The sequence below is a fragment of the Capra hircus genome, chromosome 12 (genome assembly GCF_001704415.2).
Source record: "Capra hircus breed San Clemente chromosome 12, ASM170441v1, whole genome shotgun sequence".
Classification (NCBI taxonomy): Eukaryota; Metazoa; Chordata; class Mammalia; order Artiodactyla; family Bovidae; genus Capra; species Capra hircus.
In genome coordinates, this window is record NC_030819.1 from 8,688,652 (window position 1) to 8,713,224 (window position 24,573).

At 45.1% G+C, this 24,573-nt stretch overlaps 1 protein-coding gene across 2 annotated transcripts in view; it reads left to right on the plus strand.

The window, feature by feature from the left end:
- Positions 1-24,573, plus strand: part of NALCN (sodium leak channel, non-selective) — a 302,346-nt gene that overhangs the window by 269,871 nt on the left and 7,902 nt on the right. For both annotated transcript variants that reach the window (XM_018056384.1, XM_018056385.1), the window contains 13 exons: positions 1,987-2,107; positions 2,198-2,296; positions 6,828-6,921; positions 7,437-7,543; positions 7,749-7,823; positions 9,062-9,181; positions 12,651-12,719; positions 14,060-14,208; positions 15,044-15,137; positions 17,381-17,513; positions 18,174-18,289; positions 20,397-20,554; positions 24,179-24,329. In XM_018056384.1, the coding sequence (XP_017911873.1) occupies positions 1,987-2,107; positions 2,198-2,296; positions 6,828-6,921; positions 7,437-7,543; positions 7,749-7,823; positions 9,062-9,181; positions 12,651-12,719; positions 14,060-14,208; positions 15,044-15,137; positions 17,381-17,513; positions 18,174-18,289; positions 20,397-20,554; positions 24,179-24,329 (1,486 nt within the window). The remainder of the gene's footprint in view (positions 1-1,986; positions 2,108-2,197; positions 2,297-6,827; positions 6,922-7,436; positions 7,544-7,748; positions 7,824-9,061; positions 9,182-12,650; positions 12,720-14,059; positions 14,209-15,043; positions 15,138-17,380; positions 17,514-18,173; positions 18,290-20,396; positions 20,555-24,178; positions 24,330-24,573) is intronic.

Sequence of the window (24,573 nt, forward strand, 5' to 3'; positions counted from 1 at the left end):
CCTTGTAACCCCGGGGACTACAGCACACCAGGCTTCCCTGTCCTTCACTGTCTCCTGGAGTTTGTTCAAACTCATGTCTGTTAAGTCCATGATGCCATCCAACCGTCTCATCCTCTGCTGACTTCTGCTCTTGCCTTCAGTCTTTCCCAACATCAGGGGATTATAAGCTTTTAGAAATTAACCAGAGAAGAAAACAAAAGGACCGCAGAAAAACTGACAATAATGGATTGTGCTTGGGGTTTGTTGAAGTCCCCTGTTGGTGAGGTCTCAAACTTTCTAATTTTAGTATCAGGAACACAGCGTAAATAGATAGCGTATATGATTGAAACTGAGACTTTTAAAATGTTATTTAGTCTTCCAGTAATTTAAATCTATGATCTTCCATTTTATTTTTCTTGTTTTAGCCTAAAAGTATATTTTAACATATTCTAACTTCTAAAAGATTTAGAAAATAAAAGTAGCTTGAGTTGCTGCAAATTCATCTTAGAAAGCACTTCTTACATAAAGAAAATGGATGGGTAAGAAAGTTGGACATCAGATCCGAGAGCGGACTCACTTGTTGTGTGTGTGTGTGTGTTTCCAAATCCTTATTCAAGAAAATTCTGGCATCTGTAGAATCCTTACAGCTCCTGTCTGCTATAAAATATATTAAATTTAATTGAAACGCCCAAAAGAAAAGTGTTGGAAAAATCTAAGAGAATATGCCTGTACTTTCATACTTAAAAAGTACAAATCAGAATCCCAAAATGTGTATTTCTGAGTGGGGCTTTTTTTCTTTTTTTTTTTACTACATAGAAAAAAAGCTGATATACCAATCAGCTCTAAACCTTTAAAAACAAGTCAGTCTCAGTTTTATGTTTTCTTTTTAGATTCCCACATATTTAGCATTAAAAAAAAAAACTTATAAAAGTATATCTCATGACTGTCTCTGGTAGAAAAATACTAAACCAGATTCCCCCAAGAGTGTTGGCCTCCTATGAAGGTTAACTTTTGATAAATGTGCTAGCAAAAAAGAAAAATTATCAAAATATAGTCAAGCTAGGCTTCAGTTGGTCTACTCAATTCAGTCATCCTGAGCTCAATTCATCAAATCCAGGAAATGTGACGGTAGTCAGGATTTTCAAGCGTGTAGTTGTCTAAATATTTTAATTATTTAAAATAACCTCAGAAAAGGGGAAAAAACACTAAAATTTTCTTCTGTTAATGAAACTGTTGGCTAAGACCTGTAATGAATAGGGGGTGGGGGTGGGGGTGGGGAATGCAGTGTAGTAGAGATATTAGTGAGAAAAGTGTCAGATAAACAGGAAATGAGACATTGCCCAGAATGCCCCCACACACACCTAGAACAGAGGGGCCAAACAGTTTTAGAAATCAGACGTTAACTGCGGGTGTAAACAACACTGGGGTCTGTAAGTAGTGTCTGTTGAGTCTCTCGGAGTTAATGAGAGATAAAGTCCACAGGCTCCATACCACCCCCAGGACCCCCAAAGCACCGCTAGGTCACAGCTTGCTGCTCCCGTGATGACAAAGAATAAAATCAAGTGGCCAAACTCAACTCATTTTACACTTTCTGTACTAACAGCAGAATTTGTAATCTATGCTTTTAGAAAGGTTTTCTAAAGTAAAACTATTCCAAAATTCACATCCAGACTCCTGCGCCCCTTTGTAAGTCTTTCCTGCACAAGCTCTAACCGGTCCCCGGTATAACCAGGACTAGCCCAAAGCATTGCAGACCCTCTGGAGCTAGTAGTCACAGAGTGTTTTGTCCTTTGGGGTTGAGAACGCCTCCCCATTACCTAATAATTAAGTACATAATAAATTCTAACATGCTGATGCATTGTTATGAATTAGTAATCGAACATCACCTAGCCTCCCTTCCAAGTGCCCGGTACACGTTGCACCCAAGAGTGGAGAGAGTTATAGATACTGCCTCAGAGTGCTTCTCAGCAGAATATCACGGGGAAAATTCCTCTTTCTGACCCACAGGGCAAATCCTCGGAACTTTAACTTTGACAACGTGGGCAATGCAATGCTGGCATTGTTTGAAGTTCTGTCCTTGAAAGGCTGGGTGGAAGTGAGGGACGTTATTATTCATCGTGTGGGGCCGGTAAGCACGCACTGGAATCCTTTGAACGAGACCACAGCTGCTTTCATTGGCTTTGATGGATAACAGTATTTTTTTTTTTCATTTATACAGATGCATGGAATCTATATTCATGTTTTTGTATTCCTGGGTTGCATGATTGGACTGACCCTTTTTGTAGGAGTGGTTATTGCTAATTTCAATGAAAACAAGGTAAGAATTCTTGGGTTTGAATTCCGCAGGGTTTATTCTTTCCTAGCAGCTCACTTTGAGTCCTGTTTTTCATACCCCGCGTGAAGTCACCTTTAATTGTGATGTGACTGGTGTGAATAATCTCCATAACTATTTTACAAGCTACCTCATTGCTGCCTTTCAGGCACAGTATTTAAGAGCAGGATTCTCTTGCAAAATCTTCTCTTTTGGTAAGGGTGTTATTAATTTGCCTAGGACTGAGAAAGCTCATCTCCTATTGTCCAGATTGAAAGGCTGCCAGGCGAGTTATTAAAATACAATAGCTGAAACCGATGCACTGATTGCAGGTAATATTACTTTCACAAAATGTAAATTGGATGCTTCTTGGTGAGTCAGTAGGTGAACTCAGAATTTTGATGGGTGTGGGTGGGGACTTGCAGTAGAAGTTTTGAAATCCTAATTCCTAGGATAAAAGGAAGATTTGTCTGATTTCACAGAAAACTTTGCATCCTTTATGAGTTCGGGATGCGTGCTGAGTTCCTAGCAGCTCTAATGAGCGGTACAAGAGCTCACAAAGGGAAAACAGCAAGTGTAGTTTCCTGGCAAAAAGAGTTTGGGAGAAACATTGCCTGTCACTCTTCTGGATGTGGCTGCGATGCCCTCTGTTCGATTAGGGTGGATCTTCCTCCGGAATCACGCACTGAAGTTTTCTATGGGCATGTCTCGAGTCTCACAACTCTAAAATGCAGACTACAGGGGTGAAATCATTGTGTAGGGGTTTGGAAGAAGTAGACGATGGGGCCAGGATTCAGCAGTGGGGCCCATTACATGTCAGCCCATTACCGACAGGTCGTTCAAGGGTGTGAAAGTGTCGCCTGTTGCTCTGCATTGAATTAAAGCTAGACTTACCTGCCTGGCACCAGGCCGTTCCTTATCACTCATAGCTGGGACCGGTTTGCATGCCTTCACATCAGGGCCCTTTGGTTTGCATTGCTGCACGGTGGGACTGTCTCATTCACGTCCCCCCAGGCTCTCCACGTGTGTGGTACCAGCAACTCAGCCAGTTGCCACCTTTGATGTGTGCCTAATGAGGATGTCATTTCTTTCTGCCTTTCAAAGGGTGCCTACCACTTGAAAATCTCCTCTCTAGCCTCCAGTGATACTCCAGCTCATGGAAACATGGAATTGAGAGAGAGAGAAATAGAGATCACTTGGCCCAGCCCCCTGTTTTACGTTCCCACATTCATAAATGAGTTTCTTTAAGCCCCACCGTGTGTTCCATTTAATGTCACATGGAAAGAGGACAATGGATCTTTTTAGATGCCTTTGAGCCATGCCAGGGAGCAGACACTGAGAATTCCAAAACTCAGGCTGAAGTTAATGAGTCAGTTGACACATTAGGGACTGCTTGCCCAGAACACCTTCCCAGGCCCTCTGAGCAGATCTGATTGCAGACGAATTCAGTTCAATTCAGTGACATAAATGAAACAACATCAAATACCCAGTGAGTGAAGGCAGGTGCATAATTAATTGCAGCCCTTGAACTTAGAGGAATGGCTGAAGTAAGCAGAATAACGAGAGGTCTTGGCTGTATTGATGTTCGGAAGGAAAAAAGAAAGAAACCTCTTGGCCTGAGAGAACAGAGAGTGGATGTCAGCTCAGATGGGCTCTTAGGAAAAGGGGAAAAAGGAAGAAACTGTGTAACAGACATTAAAAACATGATCAGTTCATTAGAGATGTAAATTTCTCAATTATGTGAACCTTTTAGGAAAGATTGTTTTTTTGTGATAGAAAATCTCAAAGCATTTATATAAATTGTTTATAAAATAACATAAAAACTGACAAGGTATATATAAATCAGTAATTAGATAGAAATGTACTTACATGTACATGTTAGAGAAATATCAGATATTAATGTGCCAAATATACAAATCAATAAATTATAACCAGAGTAACAAAGTGAGATAGAAGAAAATGAGAGGAAGAAAATAACAAAAATAAGAACAGAAGTTAATGGTATTGAACCCAAAGTAACTTACAGAAAAGCCCAAGAATGGTAGAAGCTGCTTTGTTACAATAAATCAGATTGATATGCCTTGTGCAGAGGTAAGCATGAACAAAAATGGGGAAAAGCAAGCTATGGTAAGTAAAATAGTGTTGTCACTGTTACTGTTGCAGGAAGGCAGACCCCTTCCAGGGCCCAAAACTGGGCTCTTGTCTAACACTCAGAAATGAATTGTCCGAGGAGACAGATGTGCTGACAAAGCAAGAGATTTTATGGGAAAGGGCACCCAGGTGGAGAGCAGTAGGGTAAGGGAACCCGGGAGAACTGCTCTGCCGCGTGGCTCGCAATGTCGGGTTTTATGGTGATGGGATTAGCTTCTGGGTGGTCTTTGACCAATCGTTCTAATTCAGAGTCTTTCCTGGTGGCTGGCGCACGCATCACTCAGCCAAGACGGATGCTAGCGAGAGGGATTCTGGGAAGTGGACGGACACGCGGTGTCTCCCTTAGACCTTTCCCGAACTCTTTGGTTGGTGGTGGCTTATTAGTTCCATATTCCTCATCAGGATCTCCTGTCATAAAACAACTCATGCAAATGGTTACTATGGTGCCTGGCCAGGGTGGGCGGTTTCAATCAGTGTGCTTCCCCTAACATTACAGGGATAGAAAGTTAGGCTTACAGAATAGAGCACAGAGCCCTAGGAGAGACCCACGTGTATATGAAACAGAAGTAGCACAAGTCAGTGGCGAAGATAAGACTGCCCACAGTGATGCTGCGGTAATTGACTGACTGTCTAGATCTCAGAAACTGAGATTCCTACCTTACCGCGTACTCAAAAATGAATTCCAGATCAATGAAAGACCCAACTATGAAAAGCAAAATTTAAACCATGGAGAATCTGCTTTTGACCCTGGAATAGCTGTAGAGTTCTTGACATTAACCACAAAGTAAAATCCATATAGAAAAAAAAATTGCAGGTCAGGTTATATAAAAGGAAAAGTTTCTGAATGATAAAGGACATATTAAGCAAAATTTAAAAAAATAAAGCTGAGAAAATATTTATAATTCACATCCCTGACAAAAGATTAGTATCCAGGATAGATTAAGAATTTCTACAAAACATCAATAGTAATATCCAAATACAAAAATGAGCAAAGAATATGAACAGGCAATTTTCAAAGGAACACATGGGACTCACCATTTATACATATTAAAATGTTTCATCTCATTAATATTAAAGCTATATCAGATACATTTCACACTCATCAAATTTCTAAATTAAAATATCTGATAAAGTCAAGTATGGGCCAGAATATAAGGAAATGGGAACACTTGTAGATTGAAACCAATGTTGTTGATTATTGCTCTTTTGGAAATCTCTGGTAAATGTGGAAATACATAAACTTCCAGGCCCCAGCAGTTCCTCTCTTGGAGATTTAGCACAGAACAAGATGTTTCCCGTGAGACAGTACACGTGTTCATGGCAGCATTGTTGATAGTCAGTAAACCTAAAATGATAACTTCTGACAGATTTGTACAGTGGGATACGATGTGAGCGGTTAACATAAACAAATCAGATCTAGTATCTAGTTGTAAGGAAAACATAACGTTCAATGAAGATAAAAACAAAACTGCATTACATAATTTTTAAAATTCAAACACGTTTTCAAAAACAAACACGTTTTTATATATGTATGCATACATAAGAGTCAAAAGTCTGAAAATGCAGTGAGAAGAGTACCCCTCAGGCAGTTAGCCTGGTGTCAGGTAAAGCTCGCTGGGAGTGGGGAGGTGTTTTTCCCAGTTTCTTAAATTATGCATGAGTGCTCAATCCCTTCAGTCATGTCCGATTCTTTGCAACCCTGTAGACTGCAGCCAGCCAGGCTCCTTTCTCCGTGGGATTCTCTAGGCAAGAATACTGGAGTGGGTTGCCATGCCCTCCTCCAGAGGTTCTTAAATTACACTTCTGTCTTTATATCATGTAATGAAATATCACATAAGAAATTCATGTGCATTGTAAAAAGTGCTCTGTTACATAACAATATCCGATCTCATTAATCGGTGGTCGCAGTGCTAATTTCTTAAAGATCTAAATTCTCTGACCTCAAACCACTTAAAAATAAAGTCTCACAATGGCGTATATCAGAATGATTTCTCAAAAGACACAACAGTCTTAACCAAAAGCAGAAGCTTTAACAAGCTGTCATGTCGCTGCAGCATTTTCTCCAACGAAAGGAAAGGGAACTAAGCACTGTTAGAGTAAGTACCCCTTTTTGGAAATGTAATCATGTCGAAAACCTTCTTTAGATTTTTCCCAAACCTGAGTCTCATACATGTTCAAAGATGCCAGCTGAAGGCTGCTGAATGTTCGCTAATCCCACAACCCTTCCTTTCTGGAATGACCACGTTTGTCCAGCCACCACGGTACTGGAAGAATGTCTCTGTCTTAAACCCACATCCATCCTGGTAGTAGCAGCAGCCCGTTTGCAGTGTCCTTGGCGTGGAGCACACGACAAAGGGTCTCTCTCTGCTTTCCTTTGTTTATTAAGGGGACGGCTCTGCTGACTGTAGATCAGAGAAGATGGGAAGATTTGAAGAGTCGACTGAAGATAGCACAGCCTCTTCATCTGCCACCTCGCCCGGGTATCAAAGATGCTCTGATTTTATTCATGTTGGGCACTAGTGTTCATGATTCCCCAGGAGTCTTAAGATTTCAATTAAAATAATAATCGCGAGGCCACTAGGCGGTTCTGCATAAGTTAACATAGAAACAGGCTCCAAACTACAGATCTCTCCGTAGGCTATTAAAATCAACCACCCAAAGGCCATGCTTCAGTGCTCTCAGGATAAGCCTTAATGAAAAAAATGAATTTTTAAATAAAATATATGTGTGCTTGCCTTTTAAACACGTGAGTGAAATGTATTAAACTGACAGAAATTGAATGATGCGCTTCTCCTTCCAACACAGACGGCTTCACGCACCGTCGTTTTAAATATTCAGACCCAGCCATTCCTGAAAAACACTTTACAAGAGATTGAACTGTAGGAGGAAAAAAAAAATGTAATGGGTTTTAAGATGAGCATTAAAGAAAAAAGAAGGGCAGAATGTAAATGTGACCTATGTCTGAAAGGCCCTTGCCTAAACCTTTCTGTTTCAGATAATGATGGTTTTAGAGCTAAGATGTACGACATAACCCAGCATCCATTTTTTAAGAGGACAATCGCATTACTGGTCCTGGCCCAGTCGGTGTTGCTGTCCGTCAAGGTACTTTATTGCACCCCTAAAGACCCTGGGAGTGAAATTGTTTACTCATCGGTGGGTCCAAGAACGTTTCAGGCAGCCATGTCCAGTTACAGTCTGCGTTTATAAAAAATAAAAATTCACAATTGTGTTCAGACGGGAGGAGGAGGGGCGAGTGTTCCTGTGTTGGTGGATGCGGACGCAGACCTGCGTGCTGTTTCTGTTCCAGTGGGACGTCGAGGACCCGGTGACTGTCCCTCTGGCCACGATGTCAGTCGTCTTCACGTTCATCTTTGTTCTGGAGGTACAGTCCTGGGTCAGCTGGAGCTGGGGTCCACAGTGCACCTTCTCAACAATCTCCTCCTTCAGGGGCACTTCCTTTCTGCTGTGTGTTCCCTGGCTTTTGAAGTCCTCTTGGGGGGAAGGGAACGTCATGCTCTTAGAATATTTCCTTTTTAGGCTGTTCTAACTTGAACAAACACTTCACTTTATATTTCCATTTTTTTCTAACTACAAGAATTGCTGACTGCTGTTGATTGTTTTAGCTGAACATCAGCCTGTCTAGTTAGGTGGGTTCCAATAATTACAGTGAACGGCACAAACCACCGGCATTCAGGGACTCAAATTGCAATGTGGTGGCAAAGGGAGTTGGCCCAGGCAAGATTATTTGAATACATGGCTCACATCGCATCAGTTTCCAATGCAGTCCTCTTTGAAAAACAAGCAGATTTTTTTTTCAACCTGTACCAATTGATGTTTCCCCAAATCTATGGCCTTTTACTTGAGGAAGAAAAATGTCCTGCTATCAGAACTAGTCATAAAACAAGGAGAAAAGAGTGTGGAGAATATAGATTTGCATATATGTGTATTTGTCGGAGAAGGCAATGGCAACCCACTCCAGTGCTCTTGCCTGGCAAATCCCATGGATGGAGGAGCCTGGTAGGCTGCGGTCCATGGAGTCGCTAAGAGGTGGACATGACTGAGCGATTTCACTTTCACTTCTCACTTTCATGCATTGGAGAAGGAAATGGCAACCCACTCCAGTGTTCTTGCCTGGAGAATTCCAGGGACGGGGGAGCCTGGTGGGCTGCCATCTATGGGGTCGCACAGAGTCGGACACGACTCAAGCGACTTAGCAGCAGCAGCAGCAGCAGTGTGTATTTATATATATATTTGTTGTTGTTATTTACCCGCTAAGTTGTGTCCAACTCTTTGCAACCCCATGCCCTGTAGCCTGCCAGGCTCCTCTGTCCATGGAATTCCCCAAACAAGAATACGGGAGTGGGTTGCCTCTTCCTTCTCCAGGGGATCTTCCTGACTCAGGGACGAAACCTTGGCAGGCGGATACTTTGTCACTGAGCCACCAGGGGAACCTGTTGATATATAAACACACACACGCGTATATACCCAGACGCATCAGTAATAAAGACTTCTCTTTGGTTTCTACATCCTTTAAAATATAATGTGCTTCAAGTTAGTACATTTAAATATGTGCTGCTGAACACTCAGCCTCAGCTCACCATCTTCACTGCTTTTCCCCAGGTTACGATGAAGATCATAGCAATGTCACCTGCTGGCTTCTGGCAAAGCAGAAGAAATCGGTACGATCTGCTGGTGACATCACTGGGTGTTGTCTGGGTGGTCCTTCACTTTGCCCTCCTGGTAAGCACATCACTGAAGTTCATTTTAGTCAGTTATTTCAGTTCAGGTAATCCTGTTTCCAGTCCTATTTCTGTCCAGACCTTGCTTTAGGACGGGATTTCTGTGCTCAGAAAGATACTGGGTGTCCTCAAAACAGTTGTTACCTTCAGCATCAGGGGCTGTGCCAAGGCCAGGTGGGCTCTGAGTCACCCAGACTCATTTCCTTACATGACAGATGGTTCAGAGCGTTAAAGAGCTGCAAGTCACTATGCCAGGAATTGAGAAGAATGTCATGGGCGAGACAAAGATGGTACCGCTGTCAAGAACCTTGCAGCCTGGAACTTCAGACCTGTATTCATCAAATGCTACCAGTCAATGAGAATCACAGCTACAGTGAGGGCGATGGGGAGACCTGTGTCCCTGTGATGACACAGGGCGGTTCATGACGGCTTCGTCAGAGAGATTCTGGAAGGCATCCCCCCGGGGAGTGATGACTGGGTTCAGCCTGTATGGTGAAGGCAGAACATTCCAGGCAGCTTCCCCTATGATCGGAGAGTTCAGTGGTTTAGACAATGTGATGAGGTCAAAGTGGGCAGGGGAACGTGGCACCAGATCTGGTTGGGTGAGAAGGCATCAGACTTGTCATACAGAGTGAAGTAAGTCAGAAGGAGAAGAGCAAATATTGTTGTTTTTTTTTTAAATATATATATATATATGAAAGTTATGGCCAACCTAGACAGCATACGAAAAAGCAGACACATTACTTTGCCAACAAAGGTCCACCCAGTCAAGGCTATGGTTTTTCCAGTGGTCATGTATGGATGTGAGAGTTGGACTGTGAAGAAAGCTGAGTGGAAGAACTGATGCTTTTGAACTGTGGTGTTGGAGAAGACTCTTGAGAGTCCCTTGGACTGCAAGGAGATCCAACCAGTCCATCCTAAAGGAGATCAGTCCTGGGTGTTCATTGGAAGGACTGATGTTGGAGCTGAAACTCCAAGACTTTGGCCACCTCATGCGAAGAGCTGACTCATTTGAAAAGACCCTGATGCTGGGAAAGATTGAGGGCAGGAGGAGAAGGGGATGACAGAGGATGAGATGGCTGGATGGCATCACCAACTCTATGCACATAAGTTTGGGTAAACTCCAGGAGTTGGTGATGGACAGGGAGGCCTGGCGTGCTGCAGTTCATGGGGTCGCAAAGAATCAGACAAGACTGAGAGACTGAACTGAACTGATATATATGAAATCTAGAAAGATGGTACTGATGAACCTATTTTCAGGGCAGGAATAGAAAGGCAGAGAATGGACTTATGGACACAAGGTGGGAAAGGGAGAGGGGGACGAATGAGAGAATAGTGCTGACTTAAATCCACTACCACGCGTGACACTTCTCCACTGCGCAGCACGGGGAGCTCAGCGTGGTGCTCTGTGATGCCCTGAGGGATGGCATGGGGGAGCGGAGTACAGGGAGCTCAGCGTGGCGCTCTGTGATGCCCTCGAGGGATGGCATGGGGGAGAGGGAGGGGTACTCACGAGGGAGGGGATATATGTATACATATAGTTGATTAAGGTTATTGTACCTCAGAAACTAATGCAACATTTTAAAACAATTATACTCCAATAAATAAAGCTAGTTTTAAAAAATAAATGAAAAAAATATGTCAGACCTCTGAGACCTTGTAGTTCAGGTAAAGGATTGGGTCCTCATCCTGGGTGCGTGGGATGTCTTCACTTCCAGAATGCAAAGAAAGAAGGTATCTATACTAGGCTTTGGGCTCACACAGCAAGAAGGAGCAGCAAAGTCCATGCTTGTCTCTTTCTCCAGACAAATTGTAGCCAGAAGCTACTCGGTCCAAGCAGGACGGTGAGTAAGTGTCCTAATTCTGGATGTCCCCAAAGAGAGTATCCGATACCTGCAAGACCAGCTCGCCCTTCTGCCTGACTGCTCCTGCCCTTCTCTGAGAACCTGTGGTCCTGAAAGAATGTTCCTTCTCTGCTCTGTTCTGCAGTGGACTGTTGGGAAGGAAGGTGCAGTCCTTGTTCCCATCCCGAGATGCTCCTGTGCAGACTCATTCATTTCCTTGTTGTTGTTGTTCAGTTGCCAAGTCACCTCCGACTCTGTGACCCCATGGACTGCAGCTCCCCAACCTTCCCTGTCCCTCACCATCTCTCGGAGTTTCTCGAAGTTCACGTCCATTGAGTCGGCGATCCATCCAACCGTCTCATCCCTCTGTTGCCCTCTTCTCCTTCTCTTGTGCCCAGAGTCCGAGTCCCCAAAACTGAGAGAATAAGACGTCCACAGCAATGCAAAAGCATGAAGGGGTTTATTGCTAGCTAGGGCTCAAGTCTCATCCAGCGCAGTGGAGTCTCCACAAGAGCCCCGAGCTCTGAATCACATCTACTTTTATACAGACAGTTCTTTGTTCCTGTAACAGCATAGCTGATTGGTTAAACTGTACGCGCGCGCGGGACTTTTAAACCTCGCATCCCTATCCGGATTGGCTCGGGTCTGGAGCGGGTGTGGGGCTACCAGGATTTTTCTGATTGGTCGAGCTACACTGCCTGCGGGAGTTCCCAGTGCCTCAGCCTTCCTAGAGACTAAACCTCAGGCCTAGCCTGCCCCTTAGAGCCTGTCCTGGCTCCAGTTTGGTCCTAACACTTCTGCCTTCAGTCTTTCCCAGCATCAGGGTCTTTTCTAATGAGTTGACTGTTGCATCAAGTGGCCAAGGTATTGGAGCTTCAGTTTCATTTCCTTGCCCCTCACCGAGGAGCTTCCCTTGCCGGGGACCCACCTGTGATGGGCGTCATTTGACTCAGCCAAGTTCCCCGGGGAATAATCAAGCTTTGGCATCAGCTTAATGCCACCATTGTCACCAGTGGGCTCTTTGTTCTCAGATGAAGCTCTCTTCGTCATGGACCACACAGACTCATCTCTTGCTGCCAATCACACGCTTGAAGGAAGAGCTGGGTGTGTTTCTGAGAGGGAGGGGACTTCTCTGAAATCAGCTTAGACTAACATGGATGCAGCCGGCTGGTCTCCAGAGGAGACCTTCACAGAGAAGGAAGCTGGAGCTGACCCTACAGTCTCTTTCTGCACCAGCACCCACTCTGGTTAGAAGAAGCCGGGATCCCTTTATCTGCTGTCTCCTTCGACTTCTTCCTCTTGCATTGTTATCCTGGGGACTTCCTGCCCCTCCAAAGATCTGGTCACTATTTTATCAATATGCAAAATAAGTTTTAAAATACAGAGTTCAGCTGAGCAACACAGAGATGAAAGTTCCATTTAAGGTTTGATTTTATAGCTAATACTTATTCATGAGTTTTGGCGGTGACCTTTTCAGCACCTTTTTAAGATAAATTTCTTAAGAGGAATTTTCACATTTTGTTAAGCTCATTATTCAGTAGACTTCACAGAAGGCTTAAAATGAAAAATGGGACTGTAACAAGATCTTTCGTGCAAATTACGAGGGGCTCTCCATTTAAATTGCAGAACGCGTATACCTACATGATGGGAGCGTGTGTGATTGTCTTCCGGTTTTTCTCCATCTGCGGGAAGCATGTGAGTACCTTGTGAAGATGCTGTCAAAGGTCACATGTACACCAAAGGAAGGAGAATGACTAGCTGGCTGCGGCTGCCCTTCTGGGTCTCCAGGGCTGCAGCTAACAAATTCCTAGACACCACAAGTCAAAATGAGCAAATAATGAATCGGTTGCTTAGTTATCCTGTGATATGTTTCCTGACATTTGTGTTGTTTTACTTATTCTTCTAATTTGCTAAGTGAACTCAGTCATCATTTTAAAGATGACATATCAAGCATGAAAGCAAAAACTAATGGTCTTTCTCAATGCTTCTTTATTTTTATCGTTTTTATTTTTCATAGAGGTAAGTCATTTGGGGGTTCTTCCCAGGGTGGGCTGGTGGTAAAGAACACATCTGCCAATGCAGGAGAAATGAGAGATGCAGGTTCAATCCCTGGGTCGGGAAGATCCCCGGGAGGAGGGCATGGCCACCCATTCCAGTATTCTTGCCTGAAGAATCCCACGGACAGAGGAGCCTAGTGGGCTACAGTCCATAGCGTCACAAAGAGTCAGACATGATTGAAGTGATTTAGCACACACACAAGTCATTTTCAACACAAAGAAGGAGAATCTTCAACAAACATTCATGACCCTGTGATTCCAGATTTCTTGATATCCTTGTTAATGCTCAACACATTAACATGTATTTTTCGTGTCTGAGGCACAGTTTCCTTTTTTGTTACTTTATTCCATATCTAGTCCATATTTCCACATAATCAATATGTTTTGTATTTGATGGTTATTTGACATTTTACCATTGTTCAGGTTTTGTTTTTGTGAATGTCTATTTGTGTAAGAATCCTGGGTCTACTTGCTTTCAGCCAAAAATATACAGAAGGCATCACAGAGAATCAGTGAGCAAGAGAGGAGAAAAATGGGAGGCTAAAAATATTGGGGTGGAACTTTCATTCATTTGGCTGAAGTTTGAGATACAAGTAGAATTTCTCTATGTCAGATGAGTTTAATAATATTCAGATTTAATACCAAATAGCAAGCAACTTCCAAATGTTGTTGTTCAGTCGCCGAGTTGTATCTGACTCTTGGCAACCCCATGGACTGTGGCCCACCAGACCCCTCTCTCCATGGGATTTCCCAGGCAAGAATACTGCAGTGGGTTTCCTTCTCCAGGGGATCTTCCCGATTTCTTTACCACTGAGCAAGCAACTTTCAAATGATATCCTTGTAAATCACTTTTGTGTCAGACTGCTTAAATGGTATGTCCTTCCCAAGATGGCTTGTGAATTTATCATTCCCTGTATCTCTCTCTCTCTTTTTCTCTCTTTCCCCACCCCCACCCCCAAATCCTTCCGCTCCATTCAGGTAACACTGAAGATGCTTCTCCTGACGGTGGTCGTCAGCATGTATAAAAGCTTCTTTATCATAGTGGGCATGTTCCTATTGCTGCTGTGTTATGCTTTTGCTGGAGTTGTCTTATTTGGTACTGTGAAATATGGAGAAAACATTAACAGGTTTGTATATATTTATCTTTGTATTCAAATAGTAAACTTTTTTAGTAATGAAATCATGAGTAACTATGTACATGTTTTAAACAAAGATGGGGAAGCAATTATTCGAAAATTAAAACAAAGTAAAATGACCAGATTTTAAATAATGTTTTTCTCATTGAAAACAGTATGCATGCTTACTTTAGAAACTTTAGAAAATTCAGAAATAAAGGAAAACAAAAAGAACCCATAATTCCATCCCCATGCAGAAATAACCACTTCTAATGCCTGGTGAATTTCCAGCAATTTTTCTATCCACATACTGCCAGAAGTGATATATTATTTCTTTTAAACAATTTTGAGATAGCTTTGGCTTTTTTTCCTTTTTATAAGACAAGCATTGTAAGTTAGGACCCACAAATGATTATTATACATGAAAAGCATTTTTCAAAGACTGTCTTAAATTTCGTGGAACTGTATCAGAGTATTTCCTAACAGAAAAAAAATTAAATGTATCATGTTGCAGAGACTACTTATTTGATACATGGTGGTTACATCTTTTTTAGCATAATCCTTGTAAAAGAAGGAATCAGTTTTAATTGTCAAAGCTTGCTTTCCCAGTCATTCAAGATGAATGGCAATAAATTGTTGGCACTGTGCTAGGGTTGAGCTATTGAGATAGCTCTACTTGGAGGCAAGTATAAATAACAAACAAATGAGAGGCTGTAACCTTCGGAAATGGTAACTTAGCAACTAAATCTGCTCCAAAATCCACCTGTTTTGATGGTGACAACCCTTCCTACTTCATGACAAACCATATCACTCATATTGTTCGTTTGTTTGTTTTTCCTTAAATTAGGCATGCAAACTTTTCTTCAGCTGGCAAAGCTATTACTGTGCTGTTCCGAATTGTCACAGGAGAAGATTGGAATAAGATTATGCACGACTGTATGGTAAATGTCTCTTCATCACTAACAATGCCTAGGCTTGGAAGCAGATGAAACTCTTTGGTAATGTAATGGCACCATCATTCTTGTAGTGTCAAGACTGTATACAAAACACATAACCTGGCTCTTTAATCCATAAAGCTGCATCCTCTTAAATTCCAGTATATACACATCCAAGAAAGATATCTAGTGAACCCAACTCAAGCTATTGTAGTTCCATTCAACAAATTTGCATCATTTGAGCATTGTTCGGTCCCTCCCGTCTTTGACATTCTGGCAGTCAAGTTCAAAGAGGAGATCCGATTCTTTGATTTAACGTCTTCAGCAGATACTCACTAGGCCCCTGTTTTTGTGCTGGCCCCTGTACTAGGTGCTAGGGCTTCAGCGAGTCCAAGGCATTCTCGAGGAGCTTCTATCAGGGGTTCCGAGCCATACTCTTCCCCAGGTATCCTCGCTTCTAGGGGCTAAGTCTTCACCATCCTCAGCTCTCAGTTCAAAGCTCAGTTCCTTCAGGAACCCTGCTCACGCTAAGACTGCGGTTCTGTGTTCTCCCGGTGTTCTGTATTTCTTTTTTTTTTTTAATATAAATTTATTTATTTTAATTGGAGGTTAATTACTTAACAGTATTGTATTGGTTTTGCCATACATCAACATGAATCCACCACAGGTATACACGTGTTCCCCATCCTGAACCCCCCTCCCTCCTCCCTCCCCGTACCATCCCTCTGGGTCGTCTCAGTGCACCAGCCCCATGTATTTCTTCTTGGCTGTGTGTTGCACAACAGTAGTGAGTTATCAGCTTGATTGGTTCATTTCATCTCCCTCTCACCCTCCAGACCAACTGACAAAAGAAATTTCTGCAAACGTGGCAGTTCAGTTCACACAAACCACCCCTGTGTGGTTATTGAGCCCCCGCGGTGCGATTGGTGCAACTGAGGAACTGAATTTTCAATTGTATTTTAACTGTATTGACTTAATGAACATAACTTTGAATTTAGATAGGCCCATGGAGTGGGCTTCCTTGGTGGCTCAGATGGTAAAGAATCTGCCTCTCAATGCGGGAGACCCGAGTTCGATCCCTGGCTCGGGGAGATAGCCTGAAGGAGAAAATGGCAACCCCAGTATTCTTGCCTGGAGAATCCCTTGGACCGAGGAGCCCTGAGGGCTCCAGTCCATGGGGTCACAAAAGAGTCGGGCTCGACTGAGCAACTAACACTCACTGTCTCTGATGTGGAGTTGGCGGCTGCCAGGTGGACCGCAGGACTCTAGACTGTCAGCAACAGGGAGGAGGGGGGGGGGCCTGGGGATAAACCAGGCACAGAGGAGGAGCTCAGGAACTTTATGTATGAGTGAACAAGACAGAATTTACCAAAGCAAAAATAATACAAGGCAGAATTGATTAAATTCTAGATAAAAAAATAAACAGAAGGCAGAAGGCCGTGGAAATGTAGAAGAAAGACCTAGGTCTCTTTGACCGAAAGAAACCCGGAAGTTTCTCAGAGGTGTGTGAGTTTTATTGGGCCAGTGGAGGATGGGCAGCTTAGGAACGTCCCTGGTGGCCCAGTGGTTGAGACTTTGCCTTCCAGTGAAGGAGGTTCGGATCTGACCCCTGGTCAGGGAGCTAAGATCCTACAGGTCGTGAGGCCAAAAACAACCAGAGCATAAAACAGAAGCAATATTATAACAGACTCAATAAAGACTTTTAAAATGGTCCACATAAAAAAAAAAAAAAAGGCTTTTGATAACCTGAAATCTTGTACCATTTAATGACGTCTCATAGTGATGCTCCAAGAATTAGGATTCTGACTTTTTCTTACATAATCTGAATGTGAATTTGCTGTGTAGCGCGAATTTTCCTACATCTTAAGCCTTTACTGAAGTCAGAGAATTTTTTAACATGCCTTTTTATCTGACTTTCTGCATTTTGCATCACAACTACTGACTCTTTGGAGCTAGTGGAGGTGGCACAAAGTGTCTCTTGGGAGAAACAATTTCATTTTTGTTGTGCTTCTCAATTGGCAATGAACTTGGGATTCTGCAAGACCAAAAGCGTGGCATAAATGAAATATTCTTTTTGATTTTGACCGCAGATGGTGTACCCAGTGTATGGGGCTCTGAGAGATCACTTTGAAGTTAATTATATTTTATATTGTTAGGAATACATTCACAATTACAGTTAGATAAGGGGAATTTGTATTCTCCTCTGTTCTCACCCTGGCCCCCACCTCTTCCCTGTCATGGCCCCACAGGTCCAGCCCCCCTTTTGTACTCCTGATGAATTTACATACTGGGCCACAGACTGTGGAAATTATGCCGGGGCACTGATGTATTTCTGTTCATTTTATGTCATCATTGCCTACATCATGCTAAATCTGCTTGTAGGTAAGTGATGCTCGTTGAATATTTTTTCAATCTCTTTAAACTCAGGTTGTTAGATAATTATGTACAATTTCCAAGTAATTATCCCGGGTTGCTTGGGGTGGCATTAATTATAAATTGTTGCCTCTTGGTCCAGAAACTGAAAAGACCTTTGAAAGGCACATAAATGACAGTTGATTGCAATTTCAAGAGTTGTCCTATTTATTATGTCCATTAATTTCAAAAGCTCTTCTCGTGGGTTCAGTTGAACAAATATCAAAAAAGGCTACCTTTGCCGCCTTGAAATATCACAGTTATGTTTTCAAAAGATGTACGTTGTCCACTCAGCTGTGGGGCCACCAGAACTCAATCTGACCTTTAAAAAGTGCCCTGGAACTCTCAACAAAGAGTTTGAGCCAGCTGGCGTGAGCAGCTATAGACACAGAATGCATGTTTACGCTCATGACCCTCATGTTTTAGAAAGGCAGGAGCTGGATGAATAGCCTGATCCAAGCGTAAAACATGCCAACTTGGAAACTGTACTAAAAGCCCTTTAAAATGTTGGCTTATAATGTAGGTGATAAAATTCATTATTTATAATCGATGTTTTACTTTTTGGGAAAAATGACAGATTAGCGTAATTGCCTAACATCCTCATTTTTCTTTTCTTTTTTTTTTCTTTAGCCATAATTGTGGAGAATTTCTCCTTGTTTTATTCCACTGAGGAGGACCAGCTTTTAAGTTACAATGATCTTCGTCACTTTCAAATCATATGGAACATGGTGGATGATAAAAGAGAGGTGAGAGAATCGATTATTGTCTCATGCCCCACCCCAAAGACACTTACTGCCTTATTGCAAATTTTTCAGTGGTTTTGTGGTTGACAGTTGACATGCATTGAATTTGGATTGAACAGCCATTGCTGAATTGCAGAAAGCTGTCATTGACAATTTAGAAGGAAGCTCTAGGAGAGGAGAGGGAAGGAAGAGCTCCCTGTCCTGTTCTTTCCGACCATGAGTGTCCGCTCCTGCCAACATTCGGAAGGTCAGCAAGGAGAAGAAACTAAGGAAGCTCTAAAGAGGCCAACCTGGGCTAAGGGCAGGATGGGGTGAGGTTTCACATCACCATAGTGATCTGTAACGCAGATTCAAACAGCAATTCTGATTAGAAGTGCAAAGGAGTTATTTAAGTGGTTTCTGAAAGTTACCATTTTGGACTTTACCATTTGGATGTTTTCATCATAAATCTTATCCAAGATTTCCTAGAGTGAATCAGAGCAGCAGCTGCTCTTGCCCCCTCCCGTCCTCTCCCCCATCCCCCTCCTCTCCCCCCTTCTTCCTTCCTCACCTCCTACCTATCCCGCTCCTTCCTCCCCTTCCTCCTCTTCCTCCTTCATCCTCTCAAACCCTCAGGCACAGTTCTAGGCACAAGGGATATGACCGTGAACAAGATGGCAAGGTCCCTCTGCTCGCAGAGCCTACAGGGATACAAACTATAAAAAGTGAAACAGTAATGATTGTAAAGATTATTTTTATTTCAAGAAGCGATAAACACTTTGAAGAAGGTGTAACATGGTAGAGTGGCTGGCGTTGGCGGCAGATGTTTCAGCAGGGTGGTCATGAAGGCCTGGCTGAGCAGGTGTTATTTGACTTAACATCTGAGGAACGAGGGAAGTTCAGCCACGGGCAGACTTGGGGGAAGATCTGGAAATGGTTCCTGGGAGAATCGGCTGCGGACTCAGAGGCCAAGGAGCCAGAAGCAGAGCGGACGGGGTTCCCTGGACCAGAGCTGGGGTGTGCAGAGCGGCGCACAGCTTTCCCCAGGGCCTGTGCTTTCTCTCCCCTTGGTGCCCCCACCGCCCCAGGCACTGGTCTGGGGGGTTCTTTCCAAGACCTGGCTGTGCAGGTGTCTGGCCCCCTCTTCATCTCACCTGGATCTGCTGAGCTCTCCATCACTGCCGCATGCAGGGACCTGCCCTCCGTGGACACACACGCAAGTCGGCACACCGCTCACACGTGTGGACGTTAGTAACTGGCAGGAATTCTCTGGCTGACAGCCTCCCTGCCTCTCGCCCAGTTTCTCCATTCAAAGTCAGAGCCAGGCTGGCACTGCAGGTTTTGTTGCCCCGAAGGGGCTCGGAGTCTGGATCTGCTGGGAGCCAGTCTTCCTGGATGGGATTGCCCTCTTGCTGGAGAGGACCTGGAAAGGAGTGGTCTTTCGGCAGAAGAGCAACTCAGAATCCATAATTAGCCATGCCCAGCATCTGGACTAAGTGAAGAGGACGATCCTGCCCACGTGGGCCCCGTGTCCTCAACTCAGTGCATCACTGTCCTCTCAGCTCATGTGTTAGACAAATAGGGGCACAGGCTGAGTCCGTGCGACAGGCACCAGGGAGAGACCGTAAAGCAAAAGGAGTGTGACCTCTGCCCTCCTGGCTCCTGGGCTGCCCCGTGGTGGCGGGGATGTCCCTACCCGCACCCACCCCCCAGAACCAGAGAAGCCCCTGCAGAAGGTCCCAGGAGCCAGCTCTTCATCCCGGTCTCCTCCGGGTGTGCAGACCCACCCTGCCTCCAGAGCCCAGCAGCTTCCTTGTTCTCCTGCTGGTTTATGGCAGCTTTTGAGGACTAGCTGTGGGCTCTTTGACTGTGAAAACAGAATGCCAAGCAAAAATGACAGTGCTCCCCAGCTTCCTTGGTGGCTCAGTGGTAAAGAACCCGCCTGCCAATGCAGGAGACGAGGGTTCGATCCCCTGGAGATCGGGAAGATCCCCTGCAGGAGGAAATGGCAACCCACTCCAGCCTTCTTGCCTGGAGAATCCCATGGACGGAGGAGCCAGGCAGGCTACTGTCTATGGGGTCACAAAGAGTCGGACACAACTTAACAACCATCAACGTGCTCTGTCGCCAGGGGGTGATCCCCACCTTCCGCGTGAAGTTCCTGCTGCGGCTGCTGCGGGGCAGGCTGGAGGTGGACCTGGACAAGGACAAGCTTCTGTTCAAGCACATGTGCTACGAGATGGAGCGGCTGCACAACGGCGGTGACGTCACCTTCCACGACGTGCTCAGGTACGGGGCGGGGGACGTTGCGGGGGCCGCTCCCAGCTCTGAGTCTCAGCTGCAGGGGCAGTGAGCCCCCTGCCCCTTCGTTAGCAGGAAGGAAGACATCCAGAGGGCTAGGAACCTGCTCAGTTCCTGGGGCCAAGCTGGGGCTACAGTCTGATCAGTCTTCTCACCTGCGGATCCGACCGGAGTTGGCCTGGCCCACCCAGAGACGGGCGCCCCTGCTTGGTTGACACACCCCATTTCCAGACATTTCATGAGGACCCCAGATAGGACAAAAGGGCAGACGGAGGCTCAGCCCTTTCTTCTCTCTGAGCGGCTTCTGCATTATTTGCTAGGATTGCTTTAACAAAATCCCACACTCTGAGCAATCTAAGCAGTCAAGTGGATTGTCTGGAGGCTGGAAGTGAATTCCCAGGAGTCAGCAGAGGGGGTTCTCTCTGAGGCTGGGAGGGAGGATCGGATCCAGGTCTTGCCCAGGGCTGCTGGTGGTTTGCTGGTGATCGCTGGTGCTTCTTGGCCTGTGGAAGCATCACCCTGATCTCTGCCTTCATCTTCACAGGACGTGCTCTCTGTGTGTGTGTCTGTGCGTCTGTCCAGGCGTCCCCTTTTGTAAGGACACCAGATCATATCCGATTAAAGACCCACCCTACTCCAGAATGACCTCCTCCTAACTAATTACACCTGCAGTGCGTGTGTGTGCATGCTCAGTTGCTTCAGTCGTGTCTGACTCTTTAGGACCCCATGGACTGCAGTTCACCAGCTCCTCTGTCCCTGGGATTCTCTAGGAAAGAGTACTAGAGTGGGTGGCCATGCCATCCTCCGGGGGATCTTCCCAACCCAGGGATCAAACCTGGGTCTCCTGCGTTGCAGGCAAATTCTTTACTGTCTGAGCCACCAGGGAAGCCCCATCTGCAGTGACCTGTTCCGAAATAAGATCACACTCTGAGGGCCTGGAGTGAGGACTCCAGCATACCTTTTGTTGAGGGAACACAATTCAACTCAACAGCTTCTTAAATGGGGGTCAGTGGATAAACTTCAGAGTTCTGTGGTCTTGGAAAGAGAAACAGTTCCATCTTTATTTCACTAGTCATTGGCTGCAATGCAGCATCTCCTTCAATGATGAATGCAGGCAACAAACCACAGCAGTGTTAACAATGCAGTAACTGTATCTCTGTCACCAGTAGAAATCACAGACATTTTCATGTCCATTACTGCATGTCTGATATCTTAAAATACCTGTTATGCTTCCCAGTTCTGAGATATAGTCATCATTTCACCTCAGCTAGATGTTACTATTCAATATAATAGTAGAGAAGTTCTTATTTTACTGTATCACCACCTTTTCAAAGAGAATAATCTAAGGACTCAATTTCTGTGTAATCCGTTTCCTGTGTAATGTAGATTTCACAATGCATTCAAAACCTGATGCTAAGAAATGTTGCATCAGCTGCACTGCCAAAGGATCCACGCCCCAGAAAAAGTCAAGAAAACCCTCTACCAGCTGTAGCTATGTTCATCGTGTTGCAAATACCCAGCCAATTAAATGCTGGGTATTAGTCACAATTTTCAGGAGCATCCATGCGTACAGAAATACGTTGTAACTGGAATCTGAAAAATGACCAGAACAGAGGAAGGATCTGGGAGAAGTTGTCTCAAGTTATCAATTCTACCTCCCTCTCTTCACTTCTTCTGGGAGCAAGTGAAAAGACAGGGCAAGATAAGGCAGAAAACACAGATGAGAGCAAAGAGTGCCCTCTCTCTCAAAATGTCACCTCATCTTCCTCATAGTGACAGTTTCAGGCTGAAAGTGAGGTGTATAGACACATCACTGTCCCCACTAATTAGCATCCAGCCTCTTTGGATGACATTGTGTGTCTGATCAAATGGACCCAGATGAAGCTGATGGAGGCATCCTTTGCTCCTCCTCATCCTTCTCACCCTGGATGTGATCACAAGTGGTCCACAACGATGAGATTCTTAACAAGGCAGGGGAGAGCGTGTTCTTCCCCAGTGGTGGGAAGAAGCTTAGCGATCGCGAGTAGGTCATGGAACTGATACCAAGCTGAATGGGGAGGGCCCCCCTCAGACACCTCCAGGCTGTGATATGGGCTGTGTAGATGGATGTGAGCTCACAGCTGGGGGCTGTGACTATGCGGGACAGCACCCAACTGCCAGAGGGCACCATGTCCCACTTTGGCTGCAAGCCCCTCTGCCTGGGCACTGCCTCGTTGCCCAGGCGCCCCCACGGAGCACGTTGGCTGAGTCGCTGTCAGCAGTCATTGTCTGGGCCTATTGCGCTAAGGGCAGAATGGGAGTGAACAATGCACCCTGGCTTTCAGCCCATCTGAAATGAATAAGGAAGGGACTTCCCTGGTGGCCCAGTGGCAAGATTCCACTTGCCACTGGGGGTGTGTGGGTTTGGTTTCTGGTTTGGGAACTAGTCCCTCAATGCTGCAATTAAAAGTTTTCATGCTGGGTTTCCTGGTGGCTCAGCTGGTAAAGAATCCGCCTGCAATGCAGGAGACCCCGGTTTGATTCCTGAGTTGGGAAGATCCACTGGAGAAGGGTTAGGTTACCCACTCCGGTATTCTTGGGCTTCCCTGGTAGCTCAGCTGGTAAAGAATCCACCTGCAATGTGGGAGACCTGGGTTCGATCCCTGGGTTGGGAAGACCCCCTGGAGAAGGGAAAGGCTACCCACTCCAGGCCTGGAGAATTCCATGGACTGTACAGTCCATGGGGTTGCAAAGAGTCAGACATGACTGACTTTCAATTCACTTCACTTCACTCCGTGCTGCAACTAAGGATCCCACATGCCATGACCAGGATGGAAGATCCCAAGTGCTGTAGCTAAGACCAGGCACGGTCAAATAAGTAAATAAAAATAGATGTTTAAAAAATATAACAAATGAGGAAGATCTAGGGGAACACATGAGATCAACTGAGAGGGAAATGGTGGGGGCCAGGAGAACAGGATATGTGACCCACAGCCAAGCATATTGACCATCACCAAATTTTTCTGTATGTATGACTTTTTTTATTAAACTTTTTGTTTTGTATTGAAGTGTAGCCGATTAACAATGTTGTGACAGTTTCAGGTGAACAGCGAAGGGACTCAGGCATATCCATGTGTATCCCTTCTCCCCCAGACTCCCCTCCCATCCAGGCTGCCACATACCATTAGGGAGTTTGGAATGGACAAGTACATAATGCTTTATTTAAAATGGATAGCCAGCAAGCATCTACTGTAAGCACAAGGACCATCACCAATGTGATGATGACCTGAATGTGAAGAAAGTATAGCAAAAATAGTCTTCCTTCTACAGGGGACTCTTAAGCAGCTGATAATGAAGGTCATAGCCTAGCCTGGATCTTTCGTGTAACGAATGCTGATGGTGTGGTAAGCACCTTGCAGACAGCAGCACGCTTCATCCAGTGGAAAGGGAGGTCCGTGACTCTCCTCGGCTGGTAGATGAGGGTAGAGACAGGGAGGTGACACAATCAGATGGTCAGCGGTGGCGTCCGAAACTTACACGGCTGGAGGGAGTCGCGTCCTCTCTGGCTTCCGTGATGGCCACGAGCCTGGCCCCCAGGGGCATCAGAGCTCACCACTATGCCCCCCCGCCCAGCATGCTCTCCTACCGGTCAGTGGACATCCGCAAGAGTTTGCAGCTGGAAGAGCTGCTGGCCAGGGAGCAGCTGGAGTACACCATCGAGGAGGAGGTGGCCAAGCAGACCATCCGCATGTGGCTGAAGAAGTGCCTGAAGCGCATCCGAGCTGTGAGTGAGCCAGACCTGCGGGCCTTCACCTCCTCCTCTTGGAGGAGGAGGCAGCGGGGAGGGAGAAGGAAGGGGAGGCCAAAGAAGGGGAGGAGGGGGCACGGAGGGGTTGGGGAGGAGGAGGAAGAAGGGGAGGAGGGGCCAGGAGAGGAGGGGAAGGATTCAAAGGAAAGAACTTTGAAAAGAGGAGGGGGGAAGGGAGGAGGAGGGCTTGGGAGGGGAGGAGGGGGAGGATTCAAAGGAA